Source organism: Nuphar pumila, chromosome 10 (genome assembly GCF_984573655.1).
Source record: "Nuphar pumila chromosome 10, dmNupPumi1.hap1.1, whole genome shotgun sequence".
NCBI lineage: Eukaryota > Viridiplantae > Streptophyta > Magnoliopsida > Nymphaeales > Nymphaeaceae > Nuphar > Nuphar pumila.
Window position 1 is genome coordinate 91,365,532 of NC_143258.1, and position 14,273 is coordinate 91,379,804.

At 40.4% G+C, this 14,273-nt stretch overlaps 1 protein-coding gene across 1 annotated transcript; it reads right to left on the minus strand.

Annotated features, from left to right (window-relative positions):
- Nucleotides 1-5,358: 5,358 nt before the first annotated feature.
- LOC149827342 (chaperone protein ClpB1-like) lies at nt 5,359-9,573 on the minus strand. Its single transcript, XM_090019294.1, has 9 exons — nt 8,773-9,573; nt 8,421-8,590; nt 7,770-8,057; nt 7,473-7,654; nt 7,080-7,361; nt 6,653-6,993; nt 6,282-6,561; nt 5,992-6,189; nt 5,359-5,896 (listed from the first exon to the last, which is right to left on the minus strand). The coding sequence occupies exons 1-9, from the start codon at nt 9,465-9,467 to the stop codon at nt 5,606-5,608; spliced, it is 2,727 nt and encodes a 908-aa protein (XP_089875420.1). The 5' UTR covers nt 9,468-9,573; the 3' UTR covers nt 5,359-5,605.
- Nucleotides 9,574-14,273: the final 4,700 nt, after the last annotated feature.

A 14,273-nucleotide genomic window follows, 5' to 3' on the forward strand; every position in this document is an offset into this window, starting at 1 on the left:
AAGAGAGCACAAAAATATTTTGCATGCTATATGCCAAAAAATTATGAATGAGGTTCAATTTTCATTATTTTTTGATGTATTTGGTAGCTGAATTCTTCCACCTCTTTTTTCCCCTTTTTCACTTTGCAAAAGAATCAGATTTTGGTGAAAAGAAAAATGAAAAACAATATTGAATGTGCTAGAGTGTACAGAAGATATAAACTTGGTTGAACGTGATATGAATAAACTTTGTTGAATACTACAAAAAATCCAACCACAACATAAAGGAAAAAAGAAGGCAATCATAGCATGATGATCCAGCAAGCCTAAAACAAGAGCATCCATTTAAGAGGACTTGGTAGAAGCATCTCAAAGTTCATAATGATATCAACAAAAGGCTTCACAGGAAAGGCTTCTATCAGCAAAATATTGAACAATCTGGAAAAATGAAGTGGCAAAAGTAGATGTCAGTCACTGAGAAATGAACCGTTGTGGTGGATCGTGCAAAGGGTGAAGAAGAAGGGGGCGCCCGACAGTGGTTGGGGATCCCGACGACATGGTAGCAGCATCGAGTCACAGCAGGGGTTGGTTCGCCTCTGATCGGCGCCTGAATAGGGACGAGCAGGGGAAATAGGAAGAGGAGGAGGAGGTCACGGCGGTGACAGTCGCGCTGGTCTTCGGCAAGCGCCCAAATGAACACTTCACAGTGGTGGCTTACCCGGCTTTCGATGTCGGCAGTGGAGGGTTTCAAAAGAGAGGGGGTCGCCAGAATGGCATGGCGACTATGCACCCGTGGGTGCTCTGACGAAAGGGGAAACACAGGAGAAAGAAAGGAAGAGGGGGAAAGAAGAAGGGAAGGGAAAGGAGAGAGGAAGGAGGGGAAGACAAGAGTCGGTCGGCGATGACGTGGCTCCGACCGGTCAGCAGATAAGGAAGAGAAAGGAGAAGAAGAGAAGGTTCGGGGGGCGGCTGCGTACAGTGAAAGGGTGAAAAGTGCGAAGGGGTGAAAAAAAATTGTGGCTTAAATCGAAAAGTAGCGATGGATTAGTGACGGAAAAATTATGTCGCAAAATCCATTGCTAATTACCAACGGAATTAGCGACAGACAAATTTTGTCGCTCATCCATCATGAAGTTGCGATGGAGTTTGAGGCAGAATGTTTCTGTCGTTAATCCGTAGTTAATTAGCGATGAATTTTGTGACAAAAAAATTTTGTCGCTAATTCCAATTTTGGCGATGACTAGTTTTCTCTAGCTAATCCATCTCAAATTTGCGACAGAAAAAATTTGTCGCTAATTAACATTTTTCTTGTAGTGATAGACATCAATTATCGTTTTTGGTAAAACTATCAAAAACGATAATATCGGATTATTGTTTTTTATAGTTCTTGTCAATAACGATAATTGACAAGAATTTATTGGACTCATAAGTGTGGGTTGAATACGTGAATTCTTATTTGGGTTATCTTGAGAGAGTCCATGAATTCTTGTGACAGTCATAACCGTATTCTTATCACTTGTAGCGGCTAATACATCGCCACCACCCATCACTGCTCGGAAATGCAATAGCACCCACGAAGAATGATGAATCACTCCTCTCTTTTTTGCCTATTCCAATAGGCTTACGTTCTCTCGATAGATAATGAGCAAAAAACCTATAAAACAAGCATTTAAAGGGGAATTACCAATTAGTTACAACCTACGGGGTTTACAAGATCTAGAGAAGTTGGGATAGCCAATTCCCGGCCACGTCTCTCTAGACAAAAATATAGGAAAGGTAATATAAACCCAAATCCCCCACATTTCACAACTTAAAAAAATACAAAACTAAATAAACAACAATAATTGCTTTTAAAATGCTGGAGGTGTGAAAAAATTTCAATCACAATCTTCCCATGCAGTAGGAGAAGTTTTGAATAGAAGGAAGCTGCTCACTCATAATCAAAATTCAGACCACTTAAAATTTCCAAGATGGTCAAGTATGGCAAACACTACAAAAGCACTATACTAACACGAGATGGCCATTTGAATGTTATGTTTTAAGTAGAGAAAGGACATCATCTTCATTCACTAGGTATCCAACAAAAAAGATCAAGCATGGTTTTTCCATTATATGTTTTATTTTATTTTTTCTTTAGTAATTCCAAGCAAGAATTTTAGCTTACATATGGAAAAAAAAATCCAGAAACTAGAATCAATCTTACTATGTTATTTAGTCCCTGGTTCCACTTTCCTGGCATTCCAAACCACTGAGAATAAACCTACATCTGCAACCTTTTGATGCAACAACAAAAAAAATGAGAAGATAGCTATCAGTATCGATCTTGGAACAGAGAAGCAATCACCCCTATGAGCATCTTTCAACCCTCGCGCAAAACCACTCCAAAAGTTGCAGACTATGGACCCACTAAGATGACAAAATGAGCAGATACTAAAGATATCAGCTACTACTTATGAGCTAGTTGTAAGTATTACCTCACAAATGAGGCTTCTAGATGCACCCACATAGCCAAAGAAATGGGATAATCTGACATAACACATTATGCTTCAAAGGTACAACTAAGCTTATTGCCATCTGCCATCAGAAACGCCGTAGAAGAAAAGAACAGAAGCTTCCCCTGCACCAAATACCAATATTTTATACCCGAGTTTCTCCTCCAATTGTTTTAATTTCACATGCTATTTAGCCCTTCTCTTGTGACATTCATTGAATAGACAAAGATACCCATTTCAATACTAAGATCAACCTCACCATTGCGATTTCTACAGTTCTGCTAAAAGCTCCTGCTCGTTGAAGCACTGATATTTCTTCTCCCATAGAGTTGATTCAACACGTATAGTATAAACCAAAGAGCTATGTCACAGGGATTCGGCCAACTAGGTGCTGCACCCGCGTCCACAGGATGCAATGCGGGTGCAGCACCCGGTGTGGTCAACCTGACCTTGGGTGTGGTCAACGCACCCAGGGTCATTTATGTCCAACTTTTAGACTTTATATATATATATATATAATTTTTTATATTTTACAGCACTCAAGTTTTTTGAAAGTGCCACACCGTCGCACCCGCACCCATGTGACATAGCCAAAGAGTAAAGAAAAACCATTATAATAGCTTGTAATACGTACGTAAGAGTGGAATACATGTCTCTAACACAGGTCTAAGACTCAAACAACCACTCACAACACTTTGAAGAACTAATCAAGTTAACCAAAAATTCCACATTCTGGAATTCAAGTTAACCAAATACTAGGCTATCATTGTTGAAAAGAAGCAACCAACTAGACTCGAACAATTAAAAGTACAAATCACCCACATTATTACTACAACTATAACCATTGAAACAAACCAAAAAAGGTTACAAGAACAAAACGAAATTCAACCTTCACATATTTAAATCATATACATCAATACTTCAACAGAACATAAAAAGAAACTATATTCTAATCTTTTTAGGTGTTCAATTACCGAAGTTATTGCTTTAAACAACAATAACTGAAGCCAAAAAAATCAACCAAAAAGGTTTGCACATTCATAACTTCAAACTGCCCACTTCACTCATTAACAACAATCACTGAAACACAACATCGACTTATATTTCAACATGTAGAAATCCAAATTACCTAGACTCTGGTAGGAAACACCCTCTCTTTGCATTTTCGGGAAGATAGTGTTTTGGGGAATGACTTTCTGGTATCTTTCTTCTTCATCTCATTAGAGACTTCATTGTTTATAGAGAGCTCCATGGATGAAGCTCCAAATGCTCTCCTCCTTAATGCCCCTCTACAGTTGAGGTGAAATGGTGAAATATCTTTTGAGATAAGTTCTTGTTCAGAGACTCCATTGTTTCACCGAGAGGGGATCTAGAGAGCGGCTAACTGCCATGGCTATTAGACATGGGCAATCACATGACTTTCAAGTGAGGCCTGCACTCTGTAGCTTGAGCCCCATGCAATACCGTGCAGGTTATATGTGCACCTCCGGAATACGCACTGTAGCTACGGGGTCCCGACTGAGCGCCGCGTGGCCCTCAATCGGGTGTACGGGGGTGCCATGCACCATCATACATCAGCTTTTGTGGGATGTACGGTGGTGTACGGCATTCCCGTAGACCCAGCTGAGCACCACACGGCTCTCAGTCGGGACCCCGAAACACGCACTTTCAGGGAGTGATCCTGTTTTCATGTGAAAGAGTCATCAGTACACCCTAATGTGCACAGGGTGTTGGACACTTGGATGTTCATTTCACCGCAAGCAAGAAAGAGGCCCAACCATTCGGGGTGAAACAAACGCCGCCCTAGTGATTATAAAGATGGAATTTAGATGAGATATAGGAAAGTCACATGCAACTCAGCCAACATTGAGGCAAAATTGAAATTAGTTTAATGGTTAGATTTTTATTTATTTATTTTTTAATGGTAAGCTGGGGTTAGGCAGACCCAAGGTTGCCAGACTAGGAAGCGAAAGCAGGTTTTTAAATTACAAAAGAAGATTGGAGCCCACACAGGCTCAGCTCATCCAATAGAAGTGACTTGTGCATGTCACCAAGTTAACAGGATGTCACGAGTTCAGAAGATATATGTGCATCCCTTAGCTCAAGGAAGAAGCTAAGTATATTCCACAGCAGGCAAGGGAGACCTAGCATTTTTACTCTAATGAGCTTATGGGTGAGCGAGTCATTTTCACGGATTATCCAGAAAAATGACTCATATTTCACGCACCAAGTGAACATAAACGAGCTACACCAAGACATATCCATGTGATCTAATACAGAGTTGGTGGCCAAGTGAAACTTTGTCAAGTCCCAATACCAGAGTGCAGCAGCCGGGCCTCGTATACTTGTCAAAGCACAATTTGGCCCGGCTAAAATGGTCTCGCCTTCCTAACCATCTTGACCAAACCAGATCCGGTCATATGGCACAAGATTGCCTCGATTATATCCCATATACTTCAATTAGGCCTGAGAAGCGAGATAAGCCGCTTGTGAAACACGTTCGACAAGTCAAACAACTTTGAAAGTGCAGATGGTTGAAGTGTTGGGTTTACAAACAATAAGCTCAAGTTCAAATCTTGTTGCTTACAACTTTGAAATAACATGTTCCACCAAACCAAGCTGGTCACTAAAACGGGTGCTGGAGTATACCGACACATTAAAGAGCGCCAGAGCTTCTTATAATTAATCGAAACCGATTTGTAATTGTGATTAAGCTCGAACTTGGTTCAGCTCACCACAAAAACAACCATGAACACCCTGTTCAATTCGTTCGGCTCATTTACCAGCCCTAATTCCAATCACTAACTAGGTGGACACCTGATGTGATCGAGGCTTTGATATCTAGGTCTCATCATTCATATGAAAAAAAAAACAACTGAACCACTCCTGAAAAGAAATAAAAATACTGCATATTTACAATTAAGCAAATCAAAAACAGCAGAGAAGAGCCGATGCACAAGTTTTGAAGGAGATGCCCATGCTCAGCTTCCACAACAAAACTTTCTAGTACCAAAAAAACTAGGCACCCCCTTGTTACACATAGTATGGACATCATCTGCTAACTACAACAGTGCAAAAAAACTTGAAAGGACCCCTCTTTCACACAAGCCTCATATACACCAGCCGCAAAACTCTTACTCTTCCATATCATCTTCTTCCATAATCCTCATCTTCTTCACCATCTGTGCAGTGTCACTCGTCCTCGTGCGATTTGGAATCTCAATCAAGATATCTGACTTGAGCCCAGTATCAGCATTAACCATTCCACCATTCTTATCCACTCGGTAAGACAACTCCTTGCCACCTGGCATAGCGTCTATGTACACAGTTGAGTTTTCGTCGATCTCCTCCTTTATCAGCATCATCGACAATTGAGTCACCACATTCTTCTCCAGCCACCTTCGTATTGGCCGAGCACCGTAAACCTGAAGCATGCAAACCAATACATCAGCATTCACCATAATGCAAGTAAGCACACTGCAGCACTAACACCAAATAGTTAATGGCACTGAGTACTTACTGGATCATATGATTCTGCCAATACAATATCTAGAGCTGCATCAGACACTGCTAAAGCAATGCCCCTCTCTGCAAGACGTGCAGCTACATCTTTCTTCTGCAGCCGAGCCACTTTCCGGAGCTGCTCATGCGATAGAGGATCAAACACCACAATTTCGTCCAGCCTGTTCAGTAATTCAGGCCTGAAATGCCTTCTAACCTGTAAATTTCACATTGTGTTAATGGCTCCTCCAAATCCACACAACATTATAACCAAACAGAGTATAAGATATAACTCTATTACAAACTTACCTCCTGCATAACCCTCTCCCTTGCACTCTGCATTGAGGTCTGGCCGACCATTCCAGAAAGAAGATGCTCAGCACCAAGATTTGAAGTCATGATGATCACTGTGTTGGTAAAGTTCACCGTCCTTCCTTGCCCGTCTGTCAATCTGCCATCGTCTAGAACCTGAAGAAGCGTATTGAACACTGCTATATGCGCTTTCTCAACCTCATCGAATAAGATAACACTATAAGGTCTCCTCCTGACAGCCTCTGTAAGCTGCCCACCTTCCTCATGACCCACATACCTGCAATGTACACAGCAGAGATGAGTAACCTGAGCTAACAGCTTTATGTGTAAAATGAAATGAAGAGAACTCAGGACCCTTAGAATCATACCCAGGTGGTGCACCGATGAGCCGAGATACAGAGTGCTGCTCCATGTATTCCGACATGTCAATCCTAATCAACAAGTTTTCATCATCAAAGAGTTGTTCAGCAAGAGCTTTCGCAAGCTCAGTCTTGCCAACACCGGTAGGACCAAGGAACAGGAATGAGCCAGTAGGCTGCTGAGGCCTACCCAGCCCTGCACGAGACCGCAGAACAGCTTGGGAAACAGCTTGAACAGCCTGTTCTTGACCAACAACCCTTTTGTGCAGCCTCTCTGCAAGACCGATCAGCCTTTCTTTCTCATTCTGCCCCAGCCTTGTGACTGGAATTCCGGTCCAGCGGCTAACCACCTACACAAACCAAGAGAAACGGGCAATGTAAGACCATTTGATGCCAAGGCATGTGAAAAATAGGCAACTGGAAACGGCATACATACCTCTGCAATATGATCTGGTACGACAGCCTCAGTTAACATGACGTTCTCATCAGTGGAACCTTCTAGCTTGGCTATTGCAGCATCAATTTCTTGAAGGGCACCATAGCGAATATCAGCAACACGCGCCAAATCGTTTCTTCTCTCTGCCTCTTGAACTGTAAACATCAACTCCTCCCGCCTCTGCTTGAGTCGTCTGATTTCATCTACTCTCTCTTTCTCTTTCCGATATTTCATCATAAGTGGCTGCAACTTGTCCCTTAGATCATCCAACTCTTTTCGTACCTGAGAACCAACAAAAGCATAAAGATTCAGGACCCCCTTATCTGAAACTCGCAATTGAACTATCACAGAATGTAAGCGAGTTCCAATGTGACCAAAAACATGGTGACCAACCTCTACAAGTCGAGCTTTGCTTGCTTTGTCCTTCTCCTTTTCCAACGCATGTAACTCAACTTCCAACTGAATCCTTTTCCTTTCAAGGTTATCAATCTCCTCGGGCTGACTATCCAACTGAACTCTCACATTGGCACAGGCTTCATCAACCAAATCAATCGCCTTATCAGGAAGATGACGCCCTGAACATAGTATTGTCGCAATTGAAAGAAGATTAGCATACCATACAATCAAAAGATACATTGGTAAAACTGACTAATGGAAGTATACAATTAGCTAAAAGAAATCAAACAGTACCAGTTATATATCTGCTTGAGAGCTGGGCAGCAACTACAAGAGCTCTGTCCTGAATCCGAACACCATGGTGCCCTTCGTATTTCTCCTTCAGTCCTCTGAGGATGCTGATTGTGTCTGCAACACTCGGTTCAGCAACATAAACCTGCTGAAACCGCCGCTCGAAAGCAGCATCCTTCTCCACATACTTCCGATACTCTTCAAGAGTAGTGGCACCAATGCAGCGCAATTGGCCTCGAGCCAACATTGGTTTTAACAGGTTAGCGGCATCCATCGATCCCTCAGTTCGACCTGCACTCAGTAACAATACCAAAGCATTGCAAACAAAATTCAGAAACTAAACAAAGAACACATGCAAGAGACCTCATAAATCACAAATCTGTTAACAAAATCTCCAAGTGAGTTGAACAATTTTCCCATTCAAGGGTGTGAAAGATTGCCATTCTTTGATGTGTACGTGCATCAAAGCTATTTTAAAATCTTTTAAAACCATCATAAAATTGTCAATTACACTACCGCATTTGAATAAAAGAAAAGTGCACTCGTTTAGCAAAAATATCTACTCACAGATGAAATAAACGAAAGATCGAATTAATTTCCAATTCATGTGAAATAATTGGTTTAAGAACACTAGTCCGTGAAAGATAGGCTAACCTGCGCCGAGGACAAGATGGATTTCATCGATGAAGAGGATTACTTTTCCATCTGCGTCTTCCACCTCTTTTAATACCGCCTTCAGTCTTTCCTCAAACTCGCCTCTATACTTGGCTCCTGCAACCAATGCCCCCATATCCAATGCTACCAACCTTACATCATTCAGATTGCTGCTCACAGAAACAACGACACCATAAACAATTCATCAGTAAACCTCCAAAAGCATCATCAATTCACAATAATCAAATAGAAACACAGCCCATCCCAAATCCGAAAAAAGATTTCGCAATTGAAACAGATTCAGAAATACCAATACCCAAATTTCCACTCGAGTGAAACCACATTGATTTACCTTGGTACATCACCTCTCACAATCCTCTGTGCTAGGCCCTCCACAACTGCGGTTTTTCCGACGCCGGGCTCCCCGATAAGCACCGGGTTGTTTTTCGTCCTCCTCGACAGGATCCTTATCACTCTCCTGATCTCTTCGTCCCTGCCGATCACCGGATCGAGCTTCCCCGCCTGCTCTACGAGGTCCCGCCCGTAGGTCTTCAATGCCTGGAAATTGGTATCGCCCGACGCGCTCTCCACCTTCTTTCCCTCCTTCCCCCGAAGTTTCTCCACCTCCGCCTTCACCCTCGCCGCGCTGACGCCGGCCTCCTTAAGGATATCCCCAATCTGGGAGTCCTCAAGAAGGCCCAGAATCAGGTGATCGACGGCGAGGTGGGAGTCTCCATGGGACTTCTGCGCGGACTGAGCCCTCCGGATGACCTTGATCAAGGTGGTGCTCGCCGGAACTTCGTCAGGCGCAGGGTGCTGCGAGGGGATCTTCTTCAGTGCCTGCCTGAGGACGCGCTCAAAGGAATTCGCGGAATCGACGCCGCTGCCAGCGTTCGCGATCGATTGGCGGAGAATGCCGGATTGGTCGGATATGAGGGACTGGGCGAGGTGAAGAGGGGTAATCTGGACGTGGCCCGCGTCCATGGCGAACCCTTGAGCGCCCACGAGGGCCTCGTTGGTCTTGTGGGTGTACTTCTCTGGATTCATGATGTCGCTTCTCTTCTCTTCTTTCCTTCAATCGATCACCTACTCCTCTTCAGAACAAGAAGAAAACGCAGAAACGATCAAGAATGAACAGAGAAATGATGTTGGCGGTGATGATTTCTTGAGAAAACGTAGAGATTTGGTAAGAACGGTTTGATGGGTAGTCGAGAATCGAAGAGTCTTTCGTCGCTGAGACGCTTTAGAAATCGTGTTTCGTCGAGATGATCGAGGAGGGAAAGGGGGGGCTTTGTTGGGGAGGGAGAGAGTTCGACGCTTTTCTGGAACTGTGGAGCGACGCCTAGAACGATTCTAGAACGTGCTTGAGGTTTCTGGATGGACGTTGTGTCGCGGGAAATGAGGGTAGAAGCTGCTCGATATTTGGAGCGTTTTGGTTGGAAAAAAATGACCGTCCATCTGATGGATAAGATGTATCATTGGGTCCCTCGTGGTACGGCGGACCAATCGGATCGGCTACTGTTCTTGATCCGGATCTGAAGTTGGATTGTGTCATTTGTGTTGCGTAGATCTGAATTTGAGATAAGATCCAGTGAATTGCACTGAATATGGATCGGAGACATGCATGCTAGTAGTTAGAATTAGTGGTGTCAAGGTCAATCTCAGTTGGACCCCTTTCTCACATTGAGTGCTGGTACTCGATTCCAATCTCAGTTGGACCAAATCTACCAACTAGGTCACAAAGACAGGTCGACACCAGGACACCTGATGTGGGTTTCATTTGAAAGTTTCAAAAAAACTTTAGAAAATGGGATACGAGGACACAGAATTTTAAAAAAAGAATCATTAAAAAACTATTTTTTGATATTTTAATGTTAAAAGTGTATTTTTTATTGAAATAAATCTTTAAAACGTTAAAAATAATACAAAATATTAAACTATATTCCGTCAGTGTCCGTGTCCACCTGTCCGAGCTTGTCCACTCATGTCAACAGAGACACTCCACCAAAGTGCGTTGTCTATGACATAGTCTACCAAAGCAAAACCACACAGTGAGATGGGGCTTCTCCTACTTGTGAATAGATCAGGTGCAATATGATTGCACAAATATTTGTGCATTAAGCACCTGATCACCCTCCATCTTGGGGACAGGTCTGTCAGATGTAGGGTTCAAGGCCTGATGTAGGGCAATCAGGTGCTTAATGGACAAATTTGGTGCATTGTGATTGCACCGCTTGGACTTGTCCTACTTATGAGCTAATATCTGTTAGTCAATCTCTTGCACAATCTAAGACTCAACCTAGGACATGAGGACAAGGGTCCTAGCTTCAGAGTTTCATGAAGTATAGCAGGCTGAGCCAATGCAACCAGGTCTTCAATCTCTCACGCGGTTTCTTAAGTAATAAAAAAATCAAAGACACACTAGTTTCATAAAGATACGTGAACTGGACCTAGATCAAACCCAGTGAAATACGAATTCTATGTATATTTTACATTGAAAAAATGCATACCTTAAGGGCTTGTTTGACTCACGGGAAGCGCTTGGGCTGGAACAGACAGGTTCCTGCCCGAGGGCTGCCTCATGTTTGATACGTAGCACTGCATGTGTATGGAGCAGAATAAAACAACGTCCTGCACAGCCTTTTCAAAAGCAACAGAGCAGGACGCTTCAATCTCAGTCCTGGGGGGTGCGACTGGTGAGTACCGGACAAATGCCGTGTGTTCTGCCCGTACGGCTTTTGTCTGGTGTATCAAACACGCCCTAATTGAGACGGGTGGGAATCCAGTTTTTTTATGAAATTTTATAAACCATATCCCAACTAATTAATTGAACCCAATTCTTTGTTATCAAACCCTAACCCTGCCAGATAATTTGCTTGGCAGGATTACCCAGTCCTTGGGATGCAAATGGGTCCGATCCAGATCAGTTAAATTCATGAGGGGGTCAGGTCGGATCTAGAACAGAAAACAAAACAACCATCCTGGATTCAATCCATTTGCATCCCTACCCAATCCGTTAACACCCGTATTTTGTCATGAATGGTGATTTTTTCGATACTGCTATTGTTTCTTTAAAAAAGTTATTACTGCTAGGTTTTTAACACGAAAAAGAAAAAATGAAAACCAAGTTTTTGCATTAACAAATGTAAATATATTAGACTTGATTCAACTCAGAACATAAAACCAATGTGAAATACAGTTGCATCCAATCCAACTGGAAAATTGATGGCAATTATTATTTGGTTCTAATGCACATTTTGATCTTATTTTAAGGATCCACACTTGAACATAAGGTGTTTGATTCTAATCAAAGGTCGAATTATATCCAGTCCATATGTATCTTTACATTTAGGGATGCCAATGAGTTGAACCTTTCCCATATCAGGTGGGCTCGAACCCGGGTCTAATGTTGACTGCTGGTATCGTATTCTGATCTCAGTTCAACCGAATCTAAAAGAACAAAACCATACCCGGGTCCTATAGAGGCAAGGTAAACTAAACCCAGTGAAATACTAGTTATTTATACATTTCAAATTGAAGAAATGCATGTCTTGATCAAGACTTGCATTGGACGAAGTTTAGCATAAAACTTCATATACAATTTCGTTCTCCATATACTAATCAAACTTCATGGGTCTGACCCAAATAATTAACAAAAAATAATTGTATTATTCTTGCAAAATGGTGTGCTTTACAAAATGCCTACCAATTTGACAAAATATTTCGCATATCTAAATTATTGATTTTCGACTTTTTTAGAACATTTTTGCTTTCGCACATGCAAACATGTTGAGGTTCGCATGACATATAGATACGTTGTAGAAAGTTTGTAACCTGCCAATAAAAAAGAAGATTATGCGAACATCCACAAATACAGTACGATCTTTGCGAAGATAACCTATGAACCTCACTTAAGTAAACTCTCCAAGAAGGTATGCAAATGTGTATTGACATTCGCAAATACTTTGAATGTCTATGACTTTCACACTCTTATAAGACCTCCGCAAATACAATACAACATTTACAAATATAGTATGACTTTCACGAAGAAAACCTGTGAACCTCTTTTAACAATATACTCTATAAGGAGGTCCACAAATGTTTGATGACATTCACAAATATTTGTTGTGAATGTTCTTGACGGTCATACTCTGATTTTACCTCCATAAACACAATACGATATTTGTAAGTATAGTATTTTTTTACAAAAAAAACATGTGATACTTCTTTAACTAAATACTCCTTACGTAAGTTCACAAATAAATGTTGATATTCACAAATACATCTTGTGAATGTTTGTACCTTCTCGTGCTTGTTGATTCATATAAAGTTATTGCAGATCTTTTTTTTTTCTATTTGTTTCTCGTTAGAACTCTAACTATTTTCTCTTTAAAACCCTAACAAATTTCTTTCTCGCATTTTTTATGATAACTATGAATTCATCTTGCAACATTCTAGTGAGTTGTGGCATCTTTTTTGGTCAACTTTTCTGTCTTTCAGTTAAGTCCAAAAGTGAGTTTCACACACACACACACACACACACACACACACACACACACACATATATATATATATATATATATATATATATATATATATATATATATATATATATATATATATATATATATATATATATATATATTCTTGCAATCATAATTTTTTTGTAGATTATATATTTAATACAGCCTTATAGTAATTGTGTTTGGTTATTGCCCTAGAAGATTTATGTATGTTTGTTTATATTTTATTTAATCTTTGAAACCATATATTTCATTTAAAATTCACTATTTTTAGAGTTTTTTCATAGGTATATATATTGGTGTTGTAGATGAATTATTTTAATTGTATTGTCTTTTATTTAATGTTTAGTGGTTTTGTCTTGATGTAATGAAGTTAAGGTTGATTGTGTATAAGTATTCAATTAGTGTGATGGGGTTGAGGTTGATTATGTGCAAGCATTCAATAGGGGTTATGGTTTTGTAGGTAGTTGGTTTTTAAACTGGTTGTAGGTAGTTTTGTTAATTAAATGTATGAAGAATATATAGATGGCCCTTTTGTTACATATTATTTTCATTAAATGAATGATATGTTGTGTAGTTGACATAAACAGTTAATGATGGTGTCTGAAAGAGCTAAAGTATACTATCGTAAGTCTAATTACTCTAATTGAAGATGTATAGTGGTCTACAAAAATAGTGGCTTTAAAGAATCCATGGCTTTGATATCTCATAAAATCGAATATGAAGAATAGTTATTGAGCATATGATATAATTATTCTCCAAATATAAATAACCAACAAATATTGATAGATATTTTAGATGACAATGATGTAAAATCAATGTTATTTTATAGTGATATTTATGTGGATGTTCATAATGTTAAATAAGAAATAGCTAGAAGTGATATATAAGAAGCAATTAATGATGAGAATAATGAAAATCTTTTGGAGAATATGCATTTATCTCTGGCACCATCTATTGAACTCAATCCTTTGGCAAACATCCAACTGTCCCAATCACTAGGAGATAGTGATGTTCTTAACATGCAAGTGAAGGGCATGCAGTTGTTGGAACTAATCAGATATATATATATAGATGTTCGATGTACAAGCAATAAAAAACTTATATAGACAATTAATGTTGTCCATGATGAGAGGATCACTGCAGAGGGTGTGAAACTACGTCAACAACCTAGTGTTATTGATCTTTACTACAGTAATTTAGATAGCATCCAACCTTCTAGGACAGATGACATAATTAGGTACAAGTTAGGCTTTGTAATTTATGCTTGAGATGCAGGTGTGATGATGGTGTTATTTTTATGGTTAATCATGAAATTTGAAAATACATG